Source organism: Pithys albifrons, chromosome 9 (assembly GCF_047495875.1).
Source record: "Pithys albifrons albifrons isolate INPA30051 chromosome 9, PitAlb_v1, whole genome shotgun sequence".
In the NCBI taxonomy this organism is placed as follows: domain Eukaryota; kingdom Metazoa; phylum Chordata; class Aves; order Passeriformes; family Thamnophilidae; genus Pithys; species Pithys albifrons.
This window is the reverse complement of record NC_092466.1, coordinates 16,434,220-16,454,186: the sequence shown is the minus strand read 5'-3', so window position 1 is coordinate 16,454,186 and position 19,967 is coordinate 16,434,220. Positions and strand designations below refer to the sequence as shown.

Below are 19,967 nucleotides of genomic sequence, written 5' to 3'. Positions count from 1 at the left end.
TAGAACTAGAAGTTTTCAGTGTGGGAAGGAGAAAATTGAAGAAGGCTGTGACAAGTTTATTAACTCATGAGTGGCAAGTAAATAGATTATGAGGGATTGCTCGCTGGCTCTTCTACTGCAAGGACATTGGGCATTAGATGAAACTAGTAGGTTTAAGTTAATAGGAATTGTTTTTTCATGTTTATATTGATTCAGAAAGTAGTACCTCTGGTTACTGATATAATCCATTGAGGACTATAAAGCTAATAAATCTCTTTGAGAGCCACTCAGACTCACTGAGCACTAGGAAAGTATGCTTGGAAAAAGTCACCATGTGTTTGCCTTGGATTTGTACACTCTCTTACTTGTCCATGATGGGCCACTGCTAGAGAGGGGCTACAGGACAAGTAAATGCTTGGGTCAACCAAGTGTAGCCTTTTTTAGAAGAAGTTTAGCAAATGTTTCAGTTTTAAATGCTGCCAAGATACAAGAATGCCTCAGTGTGCATGTATCTTCAGAGAGGAAGGGCTGGCTGGCTTTCTTTTTTTGTTTGTTTTGATTTGACTTAATCTGAAATTAACATCTCCATTGAGGTGAATGGCATAGGATTTCTAGATGTTTGTTGTTATTGTTATATGAAAGTGTGTTCCTTTCATGGCTAATTCTATTTTAATTTACTTACCACGTATATATTCACATAACTTTTTCTGCATTCAATCATACATCAACTATTGCCGTGTATTTGCTTCTTGTACTCTCTTTTTAATACATCTGAATGAGAGTTGTGCTGCAGAGTTCAGTGTTTATTGGCAGAAAGCCACACTGGACTGCACAGTTTTTAAATATAAGAAAACCTATAGGTGTTTATGAAGGAGACAAGGGTGACTCTTAGGTAAGGAAGAGTGCAAGCACACTGGAGAACTGGACTAGGTGTCGAAATGTTCTTGCTATATTCAAGAAAATGTTTGACTAAAATAGGCTGCAGTTTAATGGGAACAAGTATAAGAAAAAATGTTTCACTGTACAAATCCGAGATGTGGACTTGTTGACTAGCTAAGAGTGCTGCACAAGAGAGTTTTATGTGTTTTAAAGGATTAGAAACAACCCAAGAATTAATGCCATGCAAGCAAAAAAGCAGAAGAATATAAGGACTATTTACATAGACCAGAGTTTTGAAGCCAGATCAGGAGGTTTTTGTTCTTTTTGTTAGTGGGGTGTGATCTGAGTAAAGAGACCTAGAATTTGATGTTGTCATGTGGATATGCAGCAACAGAAAGAGTTTACAGATCAGTGAGAATGGTGAGAATCTAGAAAATACGACTCACAAGCTGAAATTAAAAGAACTGTTATGACATACCCTCTTAAGAATAACCACTTAATCATGTTATTTTTTACCCTGGCATCTACAAAATGTAGAGGTTTCTGACTTCCTGACTTTGTTAGTTTGCTTCAGTTTTTATATTTGGAGCCTTTTCTGCTCTGACATGTGACTGTGGTCTGACACTCTACTGTCCTTTTACTTGTCTTCTATAAATCATTCAGCCCTGCTTATACTTTCAATATCAATGTCAAACTGTGTGCTCTAATTATATATTTCCTGGTCTTTAGTAAATAAGTGAAAGACGAAAGTTGTGCTTTGAGCAATGACAGTGGGAACTATGGTTATTTAGTCAGAAAGGGAGATTTTTCTGTGCCCCTCTTTCTACAGAACTCAATAAAGAAACTCATCTAAACCTATTAAAAATCATTTAGACTTTATTTATATTAAATTTCTATGGAAAGTTTCTTTAGTAAGTTGCTACATGTTTTATGTGGTCTATCCTCTAGTAATTATGATCCTAGGAATGTAGATTTTTCAAAATAAATTCTCTTTCCCCTTGAGCTCTTGTAAAATCTATTTTTTATAGATTGTTTATATAAGAAAGTAAATACTCTATTTTGAAATACAACTTAAACTGTCCTTTTTGTTGACTGTTCTTGTTTTCTTTTTGCTTGTGTTACATAGCTCTGCAGTCATATTTAGTGGCAATGACACTCCTAGATTAATTGTGCATTGTTCAGAGCATATAACTTTGTCAGTTTTAATTTTGTTGCCTTTTTGTTTCACTGAAGCACGCTTTGTGAACTTGTGAGGGGATGAGCAAAGGTTATCCCAGTTCATTTTTCTAATGTAGCAGTCAAAGCACAGACTGTGCATCTTTTGACTATCTCCTTATATTAACAAATTATTTATGCTTGCAATCTTCTGTTGACAGCCACCTCTGAACTCCCGCTTTGTTTTGAGAGAGATTGACCAGAATGAAACACACTGTTCCTTGTCACTCTTGTTTACCAAAATATATTAAAATTGTACTGTCATTTTCTCTCGCTGTTTAGCATCCTAATAGTGTGCTTGCCTTTGTCCACTACTGTGCATCAAACTGAGATTTTCAGTGAAATATTTGAATTTCAAATTTCAAACGAATCAGTAACTGAAGCTCCTTAGACTCCTCTGAAACTTTCAACCTGTATCTTTTTCTGAAGGGGTGCACAGTGCAGTTCTGATTTAACTGAATGCTGAGAATTTCCTGTGCATTCCTACATTTTGTTTTCTGAGCTATTTTTTAATCCCCGTTGAATCTTTGCTTTTTACCTAGACACTAATGGTGATCCACTTTGTCAGAAGGTTCAGTGAACTAAGTCAATCTGGTTTTTACCCCATGCTTTTTAGCTTGCATGGTCTACGTAATTTAAAAGCCACATAAAAATTTTGCTCAGCAAAACAGGATATATGTTTGCTTTTATGGAAGCGGGGTATAAACTAAATAAATTTATTTAATTTTAGAATGTCGTGGCTACCTTCCATGGTCTTATATTTTTAATGTAATTTCTCTCAATTTATGTCAATGATCGTGACTTTTTTTTAGTTTTGCTCATAGCTCAAAAATTGTTACCTTTAAACATGAGGACTGGTATTGCTCAATAGTTTGGCAGCACTGTAATTTAAAATCCCTCCAGAAAATCTGGATATATTTCTAAAGGTGCATAGTAGTTCAACATTTCCTTTATTGTTCAGCAGTAGCAATCCAACTCAGCATTTTAATCTTGAGGAATCCATTTTATGGTTTCCTTCACTTTTCTATCAGTCAGACAATTCAAGGTCTTTGAATTTGCCATTGTAGTATCACTCCAAGGTGAGAAACACAATTCTGAGGAGCACAGGATGAAAAAGAGAGGAGAATATTTCAAAACTTTCATATATCTGCTACTAAGTAAATAATTCTATAAAGGAATTCTGTGGGACTAAAATTAGACCAGCATAAATGCTTCTTAAAATGGCAGAATTTCACCCTCAAGCCTTGTCTTCAAGGGGAAATTACCATGAGAAATTACTGTGAGAGAGCTGAGGTGTAACTACTGAGCATTAACTCCACATGTGAATAATGTTGGAGGTTGAGGAGGTTACTCTACTTGGAGAGCATGTAATCACCTGTAAATTCAAAGTCCACCTTGCTTTTTTATGGCATCACTTTTCAAGGTATGTTTGATCCAGCCTACACAAGAACATGTGGAACTGGAACTCCAATCTATTCAATTTCCACTTCAATCAACTACAATACCATGCTGACTACTTTTGCCTTCCCTTGTACCTGCGCTATAGTTGAATCTGTTTTCTTAAGGTTTTGTATGTTGTAGCAAATCTAATTTCTTCCGCACTTGAATATTTGATCTTGAGTATGTTTCCGGGATATACACATTTATGTGTTTGCAATAAACTTATATAATCAACATTTGTCAGCATCAGTGGCATTGCTCATGAACCCAAGTAATTTAAATTCTTAAATCTGACTGCATTATTTTCTATTACTGTCTGTTCTTTATTTCTCTTTGCGTGTGTGTGTGTTCACACAAGTATTAAACCTAATGCTGGTCACTAAAATGATTAATAACATGGTTTTGCCTACAGATGCTTAATTTTTTGCTTTTCATAACTTCCATTGCTTTTCCCACTCCCTTCCTTTTTAACTACTACCTTTGTGGTGCTTTTAGTAGAAGTCGATTGATTACATGTTATAATTTGAAGTACTCCCATTCAGTTTCTCTTACCTGCTTGCATACTCACACGTACACAGCAGTTCCGTGATGTTTTAGGATATAGATTGGACTTGATTTATTTTGCCTAGTACTGTTATATTTGACTGAAATTTTGTTTCTGAAATGTTCACAGACAGTGAATAACAGTTTTATCACTTACAATTTTTAAAATGTCATGGGAAATAGCTTCATTTTATGATTTTTTTACATGCTATGCTCTAATTTCTTATCTAATTTTGGTAAGCTCCATAGTATAGGAATCAAGACTTTTTCATGTTCATTTGAACTCTTTTTTTCTTACCCACTGACAAGTCAGTATTGTTTGGTTGTTACCTTTTTTTTCTAACCTCAAAAATTTGCTCTGAACTGTTTATTATCTATAAACTCAAAGTGATTTTTTCTTTTGACTGTAATTCTTTTTAAAGTTTCAGTAGGTGTGATAGCTTTCCAAATACAGCTATACCAGACTTTCCTCTGTGGAAAAAGGTGGTTCTAGAAGAAATTTAACCTACTCTTAACATGAATGTTCTTTTTGCTTGAAATATACTTAAGTGAGACGTGAATGTGAAAATATTTTAGCTAAGAAATTTCAAGCTACAAATCTAAGATGAAAATTCAGCATTAAAAATGTAAAATAATATATACAATTTATAGTTTCTAGAAGAAATTCTGTCCTCCTTTGAGAGGAAAAGCTATTACCATTGCTTTAAAACAGAGCTGGCATCAATAACCAGTAGCTTACACCACCTACTTGCACTACCCTTTTTAGTATACTATAAACAGAAATAACTATTCCATATTTTAGAGTTACACATTAAATTTAAAATCCAGATTTATTTTCCCTTGTGAGCACATATTTAAGGTAAGAGAAGTAAGAGGTCTGAACACTTATAATCAGGATGCAGAAAAAAATCTTTTATTGCCACAAAATAAAACATGATGCTGCTTTTAATAGAAGTATACATTTTTCACAGAGGCAGTCCTGTGGTGTAATGGAGAGCACTCTGGACTGTGAATCCCAAGGTCGTGAGTTCGAGTCTCAGTGGGACCGTCCGCTGGCAGTTAAAGCCTCCCTGCCATCCCATCCCGTCAGATCTCGGATGCTCAGCAGGGTTAGCCCCAGTCAGTACCGGGTGCTGTGACAGTCCCGAGGACTTCCCTGTCACTGTCCAAGCTCGCTTGTCCGTGGCAGATGGACCTTAGAACTTAAATGGTGGGGCCAGTTCTGTGCACGCTGTGCCTCACCTAAAAATATCCACTGCACAGGCTGGAAGGGCACACCCACATGGGGAGAGCCCTTCCCAAACCTTTGTTCGCAAAGTTTGGCCATACATACATTTTTCACAAGTTGGACTCAATGGAAATAGGATTATGACAATGCTTTGCAAACCACTGTATGTATGAATGGCCAAACAGTAAGGTACTAAAAGCTGAGAGCAGGAGGATGGATAGGTTGTGTAAGTAATCCGGAGATTCCAGCAGAGATCCGCTTTCCCTAACTTTCCAAACTACTTTGTGTTTGTAAGAACTTTTTAAATATTGAAGTTCTCATGAAATGGTACAAGGTTTGGACACATCATCAGCTGCAAAGACAGAGGATGCTAATGTCTGCTGAAGAATTTTTCCACATACGGTGCATATGTTTTTTCCATCTTTCTCAGTTGGAAAATTGTTGTATCGGTACCTGAAAAGAGGCAACCTTCAGTGGAGATCTCAGCCATTCCAAACTACAAAAAAAAAAAACAAACAAAACCTCAGATGCTCAACGTCTTTTAAGATTACACCACTATTTATGTAGGGAATTAAGATTCTTACATTCAGCACTGTCCAACTCCATCTCCCTTTTAATAAAGGAGTAAACTCCTGTTCACTGTGAATGACAGCACCAGATCATCTTTCTGTTTTTTATGTGCTTTTAGGCAGTCTGATTTGAAAGAGTTGATACGGTGCTTCACTTTCTACTTTTTCTTTGTATAAATCCCACTGGACTTGCAAATTAACTGGTATTCAGATGCTGACATTCATTCTTCAAAAGGTTTAAAGTAACTGATGAAGGATGCTGCAAGAAACCTGCTGAAAATACTTCTGTTAACACTCTGGGAAAACTCAGAATGCTTTGGAAAGGGGGGGAAATGTAGTCAGAAGTAAAATCTACAGTGAGACAGTTATTTCCTTTAAAATTGCACCATTCATAGGGACTGCTAAGTGTGTTTATGAGGCAAGAGAAACAAAGATCAGAATGGACAAAATGTGTATTTTCTGTTTAAAACCATCACATACAAACACCTGCATCCTTGTTTTATAGGACAGTGCTTTTCTGGTAATAGAGAACAGGTAAAAGGTAAATGAGAACTAATCGGCTTTTGTTTTTTACATTTCCTGAGGGAAAAAATAAATTATCTAGAACAGTATGGAAAGTTGTGAGTCATTTGCTTTATAGCAAGAAAAAGATTTAATTTTGGCTAGACAATGGCAATGAGAGATTACGTATCTGGTCACCTTCTCCTACAGAAAAAGTAAAGTTCTTTGCCATTCCGGACTGAAATAAAATTTTGAGCTTTGGCGGGGATTTTCTCTTTTACTTGGGAGGGAAGGAAACTGAGAGGCAGAGGGAGAATGCAAGGTTATGGAGGTACCTTTCTCCTCTATGCTATGTTTGAAGTATTGGTCCTTGGGGAAATGTCCACTTGTTTTTTACACTGTAAGACAAAACCACTCTGCTGTCAGATTCATCTGTTTGAGTAGCTGAAATCAGGGGATTTATAATCAATTAAACTGCTTGTGCTGTACAGTCTACCCACTCTTAAAGGAATGACTTTGAACATTCTAACACTACTGCTCTAATAATATGCAGTTAATTATGAGAATATATCAAGTCTTTCTTAGCTCTGCCTCTTTTGCCTCTGCTATAGGAGTTCCTACCACCTTATCAAATAACTGAATACTGATAAGACCATTCAGATCTAAGGTGAAAAATATTGAAAGGTCATAAGGTATCTAGATGCAACAGATGTTTTCCAAATTAACACTCTTATTTAAAATAAAAAATTGCTAATTATAAATTTCATTACCATAGACTGCAAGCACAGTATTTTAATCTGGAAGGTAATCTTACAATTCTCTTATTTATTCTCTGACCACATCTCTTGTGACTCTTTCTAATCAGTTTCTAATGTGTCAAATCCTCACCATTTGTCACAAGTCTCACATATTTGAAGTCTTAAAGTCCAGATCCTGAATGTATGTGCTAGCTCCTGATTTTACCTTTAAGCTTAGGTGAAAATTGACAGATCTTAAAGGTGCTAAAGAATTGCTGTAGGCACTCTCAGCCTTCAAAGTGCCTTTCTGAGAAGTTGCAGCTGATTTGAAGTGAAGCAGCATTAAAGGAAAAGTGTGGAAGGCTTGTTTGGGTGCAACATAGCATTGAACTATCAGGCAGAAGTGATGCTCTAGGGAGGGTAGCACGTTTTGCCTGAATTAACCATGCTATTTGGTGCAGTGGTTTAACAACAGAAAGTGGTTTTGTGGAGAGACCTTAAACTTGCAGATACAGAGGTTACTTTTTTCACAGGGAAGTTGTCATAATAACTGTCTGGACTGGGAGAAAGAGGAGAGGGAGTTACTTTGTTTTCCTCTGAAATGTAAGAGGTTTTGGCATATGTGATTGGACTATTGACATGGTGACAGGTTCAGGCTATACATCAGTTTGAAAAATTGGGACTGCATAGAAACTCTTCTAAGTTCTGTCTTTCCTAAGAAGTGCAGAAAGGACCCTGCTAAAACTCAGAAGTCCTGGAGAAAAGTGTAAGATGTGTTTGGTATCAGCTATCTGTTCTCTGACTCTTCAGAGTGGTGACTATTCTCTTACTGTCTTTTAACATGCTGCTTTGGCAGTGGAAACAGGTTTGGTAAGGAGCAAAGATCTGATGCTGCTTTTCCATGACAGTCAGAAAATAATCTGCCTTTTACTTACCATGTTTTCAGATGTTGTCATCTTTGACTTTCTATTTTGACCTGAGGAAGAGTGTGAAAGACACATCAGTTTTGCAAACCAGGCTGGTTGGTGTTTTGTACTCCAGTTAATGGGTGTTTTCAAATGTTTCCTCATTTGTTTTCATTTCTGTGTCTGCTCGGTTGAACACACGTAGCTTGTCAATTGATATGTGTTGAAAGCATTAATTGAGTTTCTGTTCAAGAAGAATGCTATCTGTTTGATTCTTTTCTAATATGTGTGCCTGTTCTATATCACGGTATATTTACCGTCTTTGTTAGCAAGGATTTGTTAACGAGTGTAAGACAAAGTTTTGCCTTTTTAGTACAATCTTTATTAATCAGTGTTAAGAATTGCCAGGCTGTTGCTTTCTGTGGTTTCTGACTTCATGAAATGCATGTTTGTTTACTTTGAAGATAGACTATGAAGCCCTTTCTGTATAATTTTTGATTCCTTCATACCCAAAGTGTCTCAGCATACCTGAACTCAGCGTGGATTGAGTACATCTCTTAGTTTTGTAAATCCTGTTATTATATCAAACATTCATAGTTACGCCTTTCTTCTCTGATCCTTATCTTAGTCTTGATCTTATCAGGGCCTATGCCAGTACCCAAAATGTCAAAATTAAATTTTCATCTTTAAGTCAATTGTCTAGGTGACTTATGTTTTCAGTTTCTTTATATTCCTTCACATCCTCCATTCTCTATTCACTCATTGAAAAAAAGTCACTCCTGAGCTGTTATTCTTTCTTAAATTTTGTTCAGTCATCCCTAACAAGGATTTCAGCTCTAATGGGGCTTTTCATCTGCTTTGTTTCATTGTGGGTGAATTCTCAGCTCACTTTACACCTGTGCTTTGCAGTATATTCCTGAGCCAAGAAGTTGTCTCCTTCTCTTAATGTTGGAATTTGATATTAGAAGGTCTACAGTCTGCATATTGTTGGATAACAGGACTTATTACCAAGGGTAAAATCAGTTTATTTCATGCCTTGTATAATGGGGATATACAGCAGTTATATAGGACCCACTGCAGCAATTCTTATCTGTCAGCATCATATAACTACTTTCCAGAGATTAATGCCAGAGCCTCAGAAAGTTATTCAAAAAGATATAAACAGAGGGTAAGATACTGACCTTGGCCCTTCAGACTTGTCTGAAGTGCCTGGCTGTTGGACAGCATTCAGAGTGGGGACAAAGGAGCCTCCTTGCTCCATCTCTCCCTGGCCAGTTCCTCACATTTCACTCTTGCATGTCTTAGGCAGCTCCCCAGGCAGCTGCCAGTCTGATGAGCTCTGCTTGGAGTGCTCTCACCCTGCATTGAGGCAATGCTGAAAACCTAAGATATAATATCGACAAGTTCTGCCCAGAAGAATTCTTCTGTGAGATGTTATCCCTTTTTGGAGTCCTTGAAGCTGTAATGCTTTAAAATCCCCACCAGCTGAGATCGGCAGAGGTTTATGGGTTTTGTGGGTTTATTTTGGTTGGTTGGTTTTGGCAGAGGCAGGAATTGGTGAAACTTTTTGATTTGGGTCTTTTTTTTGGGGGGAAGTGTGGACTGTTTTGTTGTTTTGTTTTGTTTAGGGGAGTTGGGGATTTGTTTTGGGTTTGGTTTGGTTTGTTTTGTCTTGAGTGTTTTTTGGGAGTTGGGTTTTTTGTTTTCAATGCCAGGAACTTGTGCTCTTTAAAAGACCATAACAGGTTCTAGGGTCACTTGACATGGATGTCCTGGAGTAATTTGCTGTTCTGTACCACAGAGAGTTAACCTGTCCTCATTCCTATCAAATGCTTCTCTTGCCATCTCTGACCCTCTGAGGAATCCTTTCCTTTGAAAGGCAGGTCTCTCATATATCTTCTGTGTCCAACTGTAATTTTAATTCCTAAACATCAGTATTAAGGTGTTCTTTGTGACAGCGAATGTGGGAAAATTAATAGTGTTCAATTAATTATACCAGAGGTAGAGAGGCTGAAGTTTAACCTTATCACTGTACTGTAGACATATACCAAAAAAGAAAAATAAAAGCCAGTCACCAGCCACACATTGTTACATGTTGCACCTTTACAACTACTGCTTATCTGGCTGAAGATCTGGCATGGCGTCTTTATTACTTCTATTTATATTAATCCAGATGTGCAATTAACCATTAGAGGTGTAAGTTTAATTCAATAAAATGGTAGTGCAATTCCATTTGAAGTATGCCAGTGTGATATACAGAGTGATTAAGCAAATAAAATTTGCCTTCTCATCTGTGCTAATCTGACTGCTATCTATGCTTTACATCTTAATAGCAACAGAATTTCTTTATGCCTGTTTAGAGGTATGCTTAGAATGTACCTGACATTATGGACTAAACATATTCAAGACATTTATGACCTTGTGATTCAATAACTTTTACGTGGATGGTTTGAATATGATATTTTTCAAAGATACCATAAAACATAAGTGTGTAGGCTACAATGTAGGTTTGTTTAGCTCAGAAATTTATTGGTGTGTTTATACAGTATATATTACCTTATATAAGGTACTGCTATATATGTGCAGGCATACTATCATCAGGCAATTTTCTTCTTGAGATATCAGAAAAGGGAATTAGGAAATGTAATGCTAGCCTTAGGGAAGCAAACTTTTTTCAAATCTTCTATCTGCTAATATCACCTGCCAGTGATTTAATGTGTTTATGGTTTATGCTAACCTTTCTTAGCTTTCCTTTTTATCAATTACAGTCTGTGTACCTGGTAGAAGCCTGCAGCCAATTGCTGTTACTTTGTAGCTCCTCTCTTTGTTCACCAGATAACTATTTTCTTTTTTATTCCTACAAGGTAGTAACTGTAGGCTGTTATAAAACTGCAATCTCATTAGGAAAGGTTCCTACAAATAAATTCACTGCTGATATTTGGACTTTTAAAATGTTAATGTCTGTGTCTTTCTTTGGGATAATATATATTTTTGTATTGATGCTTGAAGAAACACCTTTCAACTCTTTCATTACCTGAAGAGGTGTTATGGCAGCAGAACAGCATTTCAGGACAGTCTGTGAGATCGTGGGTTTTTAATTAGTGCTTCATTTAGGAACTCTTAGTATATCTGTCCATTAAAAATATGTCTGTAATTTGAGTAAAACGAAAGTGAACAGAATACTTAAGTGCATACAAGACTCAGTGTTCTTTATGAGCAATATGAGCTGCTGCAATATTGGTTTGGCTCTGGGTCTGTGGTCCTTTTTGTACTTAGTCCTCTATTCCTTGTATAACCAGAGTCCAGTGGAGCTCAACTTGTAGCTCTGTTACAAAACTGCAGTGTCCTGTTTTAGTCCCTCTCAACCTTTCTCCAGGTTGCAGCAGACATTTTCTGTTACAGATGGGAAGTGTTCATGTCCAGCCTGTGTATATACGTGGGAACTGACTTACCTCTCCTAACTGATTTTGATAAAGCCCACTAATGACATATTGAGAATGTTGTTCAGCCATTACACTTAGTCTGGCAATGGAGTACAGAGTAAATGTGTAGCAGAAAAGTTTCATGCCCTATCTAAAGATACAGAATTATCATGTGCTGGGATAACTGTCCTTTCACAGATAGTCTTTAGTTTCATGGAATAGTTAATTTGGGGTTCTTCTGAATCAAATCTCACTTCTAGGACACAACTCCAGACCTACTCAGTCAAACCTATTTCCAATTTATCTCATTCTAACATAAACCTAAAGTAATTGCACTGCTTGTAATAACATTAAGGCTTACTCACAATTGTTTCTACATAGGAAGCTTTCCAAAATTTTAAATATTTTTTACACTCAGAAATGTGCTCTTATTGTCTCCTTGACTCTGTCTAGGCATATCTGAGCTCTGTAAATAGAAGTAGCTGAACTGTGTTTCCTTTCACTTAATATTAAAGAGGAGACTTTTTGTTCAATCATTAGACATGCACCAGGTATTTTTAAATGTCCATTATTTTACAAATGATACTATAAATCAGAATTAAGGTATTACAAAGAGGACTTTCAGTGATAGTATTCCTTCTAATATTTGGTGCTTAGAATTAATAGAATTAGTCATTGCTTTATTGGATTTGAATAAATTGATACTGGATTGTATTAAGCAATGTGTTCTATATGCCCTGGATTATTTATTTGTCTGTTTTTACAAAATGTATAAGCCATACTGAGTGCAGATTTGCATTTATCATGTTATGTAATTGGTTCTAGTTTTACCGAAGGAAAATCGCTAGCCTAATTTCAGACATGTGAAAGCTTTTAGAAATTTATTATTCTTGTTTTTATTTAGAATTATTTATTACCTAAAGCCAGTCTTTATATGGATACTTTACACTGATCTAACTATCATCACAATATTATTGGCTTTCAAAAAAGTTTCTGAAACAGTTCACCTTGTATGACCTTAGGCTGCTATAGCTTTTCTGTATTGTCAGCATTAGAGATGATCTTAATTATATAATTGTGCTGTTACAAGTTTGTATGCAAGTAAGCCTTAGCATGTTTGAATTGTACTCTGCTCCGTGATTGATCTCTGTGTTGGGATCAGCTGATACCTAATAAGAATTAATAGGAAAAGCAGTACGGTTTTTTTAATCCAAATATGTTTTTAAAGATCAAGATAAAAATTGGTGCATTGTTATGCTTGCTCTGACCACCTCCCCTTTTTCTAGTTTTCAGTCACCAACAGTAGTATTTCTGTAAAAATACCTTGAAATAACAAAATTCTGAGTTTCTATTTGGTTCCAGGGTTTTTTTGGGAGGGAACCAATGGTAAGAAGTTGCTGTATTCCACAAAATACTTGAATGTTATGCTGGAACATTGAGGAATCTCTTTACTTTTCAGTTCAGCATGTAATTCAAGTATCATAAGTGGTGTGAGAGGCTGCCATGTAATGGCATACAGTTGGAATTGGAAAGAGAATTGAAAGCCCTGGGGTTTTTATTCTTGTCTGGACTATAAGCCTGTTATATGACCTTGAGCAGATCACATTAACCACCACTTCCCAAAGCGTTTGCACTCCTGAACGGGATCTGTATGTTGGTCAGTTGCAATTTCCTGTAAGGTGAAAATGGTGCCTTAATAGGATGCAGGCAGTTCATTAACACAGAGTGCTGCAAGATTCTCCAATGAAAAGCATCACAGGCAGTGAGAAATACTATTAGGAACCAATAATATTATAAATTAGTCACAATAATGTAGTTAGGTTTACCCTATGATGGTGCACTTTACCCCAAAGCAACATAAATCATAAGCTGCTTAAAAGGTTTTTTTTTGGAGTCGAGTGCAGCAGTTAAGGGTCTTTAGAACATTTCTGCAAAATTAAAATGATTTTTCAGCCTGCACAGTAGCTTATTCAGCCTGGTTTAAGGTTTTAAAAAAGTAAAACAAACAGAAGCCCAAGGTATTATTTACTTAATTACTCCTTTCTGCAGCATGAATTTATTTCTAAACTTCATTTCTTTTTAATAAGTATCGTATCTGTTGATGTTTCTTATGTTACTAAGCAACACCAACACCACCAAATAATAGAGGAAAACATGTAATAAGGCACTCTAATTCTGATCATGTGTCATGGGGTTAATTTCTTAAGAATACTCTCAGATTCAAAGGGTGTGCAGTGCAGCACTGTAAAATACATTGTTTTCATTATAAAAAAACCTTCATATCTTCTTAAAATGTGCATTTAATTGCATAAAGGCATAAAAGCAACACAAAAATTATTGAAATAACATTCCAATTATATATGATAAATCATCTTTAAAACCTTTACATTTATGTAGCAATTATAACCTCACCACAGGATCCTACATCTTACAGCTTCATCAAAACCAATCAAATATCTTAGGCTGAAGCTGGAACATTGTTCTAATAGAATTGCTCCCAAAGGCAATTTTGATCTATTTAGGTACCAGTCTTACAGCATATTCTGAATTTGATTAGTTCTGGTAGTATTTCCTGGGTAAGGTTTTGTTCTAGAAATTACTCTAAGAAATTTGTAAAACAACTAATTAATTACAAACTGGTTGAACTAACAATTGTTTTTAAAAAGACTACTAATACTTTGGTCTTTAGAAAATGCAGAATCTCTTCTTCTACTTGCTTTCTAAGTGTGTTTTATAGAGAACTATTGATTTCAGATGGCAAATTAAACAGAGTCTCACACAACATGTAAACCTGAGAATATTTTGGAAGACCAATTTTTCCTCAGTAATAAGTATGAATTTCTCATATGTCTCATTCAGCTTACTGGCTTTTTTGAGTTTCAGTATTTGCTTCTGATTCTTAGGTGCCTGAAACCAGAAAGCACTCTGTTAATTAGGGCTAAAATAATAGTAGTGTGTTGGGGGGTTATAAATAAAATAAAAAAGTGAATTTTAGCATTTTTTCATCTATCACTAGGTCTAGGAATACTATTGCAGAGTCCCTGGTCTCAAATACTTCTGTGGTTTTTTTACTCTGCTTTTAGTGTATTTCAGAAAAATACCTGCTTTTTTCCCTTTACCTTTCTATTTTTTTTTATTTAAACTATTAACCTAGTTAGTCTCAAGAATACTTATTCTCAAAACCTCTAAATTTAGTTTTCTTTCTCTTTAAATAAAGTTATCTAAAATACCTGTCAAGAATCAGTTCATGCAATTGCTTCCAGACAGGATAGTTCTGGCATTTAAATCAGATCATGAACGGTATATCTCCACCTTGGTATTTGCAAGTCATTCCTTGCTTGGCAGACTTTCAGACTAGTCTTGTCTTGGTTTCAAATACTTGTATACAGGTGAACATGCATTTATAACATAAATGGTGCTGTATTAGCACAAGAGGTAAGTTGAAAAAAATGGTCTGGTGTTTACAAGAACAATTCCTCAATCTTCCTGTAATAACTTTAATTTAAAAATTACAATGAATAGAACTTAAATTGACACTGGGATTTCAGAACAGGTTAAAAGAAAGATTAACTGCTCTCTCACCCCCTGCTCCAACATCCCAGCCTACTGGCATCACGAATCTGGAAAGCAGCTGTACTGCCATATGTTGCTACTTCAGAAACCATCCTATGCATGGCTCTACCATTAGTCAGACTGAACTGTTGAGGAACCTTGAGATTCATCGAAAATTTGGCTTAAAATTATTAAAGCAGAGTCGCTTGTTTGAAGGCCAGCGTTTCAGAAAGCATCTGGGGTGTGATGCCTCATATTTCATGCTGAACATTCCGTGGAGCTTTTCAAAACCAGCACTAACTCCCATTGTAGCAGAATGCATTTTAATTCCTTGCAATACTAAATAGCATGTTCACTATTTCCCATTCTGTCCAGCCAATAGAATAGTAAGCACAAATGGTTTTGGTATAAATATACCTGTTCTTTCCTTCTGTAATTGTCATAGCAATGCTTGCATTAGCTGCTCTTGAGAACTTCAAATAGAACTTCCATGTACAGTTCTTAGTAAAAAACTTGTGATCTTTAAAGTAAAACTTCCTTTCCATTTTGTAAAGGAGAACACTTCTCTCCAGTCTGTCATTACAAAGCCAATTTCACCTTGGACTTTTCTGATATTTAGTAATTGTATGTTTACACAATTTTCCGAGTTGAAACTGTGCTCTTTTTGAAGAAGCCGTTGCCCTTTAGGTCTTACTTGGACATAACAGGGAATGCTCTCCACAGATTTCCTCACTAAAGGTCATAGTTTATTTTTTAAATTACAGTTTTAGGGTTAATATTCGCAATCTGTCTGTGGCTTTAGCACTCATTGAGCCATTCCCTAGATATCCAAGAAGCTGGTGTAGGTTTCAGTAAGATTTAGAAAATAGATTTAATGAACCTGCTGCATTGCCTAGACTGCTATTATAAAAAAATTTTAAATCTTCAGGTCTGTAAAATAAGCCTCAAAGTAAACAATTTTTAAATAGAAATATTGAATGCATCTCTGGGGCATAACAAATGGGAATTGGCTGTGTTTTCTAAGGTTGTATCTAAGAGACAAAGTACTGTGACCAATATATTCAGAAAAAGAAAGAGACTGACAGTGAAACTGAAGAAGAAGCTAAAGTTGAGCATTTCTGAGACTACTTTAAAATATGAGTCATAATTCAAATAGATTCCAAAAATGGATATTGTTTTTTAGATGACTGTTGTTTGACTGTATGAAATAGCTTGTTTCTGCACTCTACACTGAAAAACACAACAAAGAATGGAGATCTGTTCTACAATTCTGAAAATCCTATAATTGCTCAGAAATGGAATGAAGCCCAAGAATCCTTGCAATGAGAATTTGTCCTGTAAGATTTTCAGATGTAGAAACTGCAATCCAAGAGCAGCGATTCCAGTGCAGGTGTTTCATTAACCTGATTTTTGTACTTGTATTGTGATGTCAGATCTGTAAGCAATCTGTTTCAAATAATGTATGCAAGATACCCAAAAGATTTCAAATGTCAGCAACACAAGTTACAGAGACATTTTCTTTCACTTATGTGTGCACGGGCACCTACCTATGAGCCTAAAGGTTTTACAAGTTTTTATGATATTTAACATTCACCACTTCTTAAAATGATCACATGTTATGTGGATTAAGTAAAAGAAGTTACTCGGCTTCAAACAGACTTGATTCCCTGCAGAAGTTTATAAGTGCCCAGGAAGCACATAGTTGTCTCTTATATGGAGCTGTGGAGTAAGTGCAGAATATCAGCTGAAAAATCTGATTTTACCAAGATTTTCCCAACACTTATATAACTTTGCATCAGAACACTTGGACAGTTGCAAAGAATCCACTGTCTCATTTATTTTTTTACCACACTGATCCAACTCAGCCACTTTATTCTTGTTTTGATAGACTTAGTTTTTTGCTCTAAATGGCTCAGATTTCAAAAGTTTTCATGTATTTGTGGTTTGGTTTCTGTGTCTAAGTAAATAGAACTTTTTTTGTGTGATTCATAGCTCACTAGAATCCAAATGGTTGTATCACCATCCAGGTCTGTTACATAGATGAAGATATATTTTTTAGCAGACGATCTGAGGAAAGATAATGGCAATCAAGCATACTTTGGAATTAATTTTAATATCATACTAGGTATGGTATGGCTAAAAAGTATATGTATATAAAAGATAATTAGGAAAATAAAGCAAGCAACTAATGGTCAGGAATTTAAAATCAGATTAACAATTCTAATCTTCTGCTTGGAGGAAATAAAAGCTGTTGAATGGTTAGTATCCATTATTGGCCACCCATAGGTAAGGGGAAAAAAATGACACTTGAGGCTCTTTTCATCCTTCTGAAATAAAGTCAGGATAAGCAAATCACTATAAATTTTCTCTTGGGATCACAGATTAGATTTGTGAATTGAATTGTGAGTTGAATTTTCAGCTTATGATGGGTTTAGAAATACTGACTTGTCTTATTTTATTTTGTAGATGCTTCAGAAACTTGCTGTGTGCTTACTGCTGGTTCTGCCAACCATCTTGAGAGGGGACTTACCTACCCTTTCATTAGTCAAGCATAACATTACCTTGAAATAATTATTCCTCTCCACATGGCCTTCCTACTAGTGTCAGCTTATCTTCTGCTGACTCGTGCTTGGGGTGCTCCTGTTGAGAATGAAGCTCTGTTGGAAACACTGAAGTCACAAGTAGGATTATTCAGCAATAAAAGTGAACACTATTCAGCACAGGTGAGACCTCCTGGCACGAGCCGACAAATACCTCAGACAATCATCATAGGAGTCCGTAAAGGAGGGACAAGGGCTTTGCTGGAGATGCTGGATATTCATCCTAATATTGTGGTAGCAGCTACAGAAGTCCACTTCTTTGACTGGGATGAAAATTATGTGAAAGGAATAGACTGGTATAGAAATCTGATGCCATTTTCTTATGGAAATCAAATAACAATTGAGAAAACACCAGGCTATTTTACATCACCACATGCTCCAGGAAGGATTCATGACATGAATAGCTCCATTAAACTGCTGCTCATTCTGAGAGATCCCACTGAGAGAGTTATATCTGACTATACCCAAGTATATTACAACAGAGTAGAAAGCCACAAGCCCGTTCAGCTTTTTGAAGATATTGTTATTAAAAATGGAGTCCTTAATACCAAATACAAAGCTATTCAGAGAAGTCTATATGATGTTCATATGGAAAAGTGGCTTAAGCATTTCAGCTTGGATCAGATTCATATAGTGGATGGCAATACTTTAATCAAGGACCCTCTTCCTGAATTACAAAAAGTTGAAAGATTTCTAAATCTTCCTTCCAGAATTATGTCTTCTAATTTTTATTTTAACCAAACCAAGGGATTCTACTGCATTAGAAGTGATGGGAGGGAGAGATGTTTACATGAATCCAAAGGGCGTCCCCATCCTCTTGTTAACAGCACTGTTTTAGAGCAACTGTATTCTTACTTCCGGGAGCACAATGCAAAATTTTACAGAATGGTTAATCATTCCTTTGACTGGCATTAATGCATTTGGAGTCAATGTTTCTCAAAAAGGGCCTGCAGCAAACTCTTTCAAACATATATTTCTAAACTGTAAGGACATGTATTATGAGAATTAACATCCTGGTTATATGCTCCATTGGAATAACACATCTGTTAACTCATTGAAGTGGTATTCTTTATGATGGGAAAAATAAGTTTTATGTATTTGTATGATTACTGTGAGTCATATTCTGATCTTTCTCTCATCATGCAAATACATTTAACTTCAGCAAACATAGTACAGATGTGTATCTCTATAAGATTTGTGCTGTTTCGGAAAAATACTTCTAACTGTAAAAACTGTAAATATTTGAAATGGTATTATTCTAACTGTTCTGATTTTTTTGTTAATATTTTTTATATCCCACACAATGGTCGTGGTGTTGATTTCTAGAATTTTCTGAAAATAAGCTAAAATTGTACGTTATAACAGGGGCATAAATAGTGGCTCCAATAAATAATTCCTCTTTAATATGCTGAAGTACTTAATCAATTAATAATAAAAGCAGTCTATTTCACCTATAATTTTGAATAGGTGAACTAGAAGCTACCTGTCTGTATATCATTGGTACTAAACTATTAAACCACACTCTTACCATCTTTGGTTTGCAAAATATCTTCAAAATCTCCAAAGTAAGATCATTAACTGTTTGAAGAAGGTTAGAGAGTTCTGAATGTAAAGAAATTAAAATATCCCAGGCATCCTCAATTTCACTGATACTCTTACACTAAAAAAAATCAGTGCATACAAATTATTAATATCAGCAACTGTACAGATGTTTGATTATATAAATTATGTCACTTTACTCTTGAATGGAAAAGGTCTTAGTTATTACTACCATATTAATTTTGTTTGTGTTCTGTATCTCCATTGGGAAATTGATTCTTGTTAAAAAAAAAAAATTGCTTACCCCCTGAAGCATGAAGTAGTTTTGTTTTGCCATTTCTAATGTAGACCATGGGATACCCTCAGAATAGCATCTTGTTATGTTACATATCTCAGACAGTGTTCAGTATATTATATATAAGAACAACACCTGTCTACAGCCCTGCATTGAGATTCTATTTTCAAATTTTTTTGACAGTATTGTGATGGTCTTTTCTACTTTTTCATGTAAACACTTTATTATATATCAATACCAAAGAAAAAGTCGACTTGAAATGTTAAATCTGCTGCCAGATAGAACTGCAGATGCAGATGTGCTTGTTTGCCATTGTACCTTGCAATGCAGACACCTGGTGCCCCAGCAGAAGAGCATTCCCGAGGTGAGTTCCATCCTGAGCTCTCCTGTCGCTGCTGAGCTGCGGGGCTGGGGGTGCTCTCTGAGCAGCGCAGCATCAAGCTCACCCAGCCTGGGGCGGGTCCTGCACCTCTCTCCATCTGTCCATCACTGCTCAGCCCACAGGAATGTGTGTTCCTGGCGTGGCATTCAGTCTTCCACCTCACAGGCTAAAAGGTACGTAT

At 35.9% G+C, this 19,967-nt stretch overlaps 1 protein-coding gene across 1 annotated transcript in view; it reads left to right on the top strand.

Annotated features, from left to right (window-relative positions):
* Positions 1 to 18,637, top strand: part of LOC139675746 (heparan sulfate glucosamine 3-O-sulfotransferase 1-like) — a 45,266-nt gene extending 26,629 nt beyond the window's left edge. The window contains exon 2 of the mRNA XM_071563797.1: positions 17,437 to 18,637. Within this exon, the coding sequence (XP_071419898.1) occupies positions 17,556 to 18,485 (930 nt within the window). The 5' untranslated portion in view covers positions 17,437 to 17,555 and the 3' untranslated portion in view covers positions 18,486 to 18,637. The remainder of the gene's footprint in view (positions 1 to 17,436) is intronic.
* The last annotated feature ends 1,330 nt before the right edge of the window (positions 18,638 to 19,967 follow it).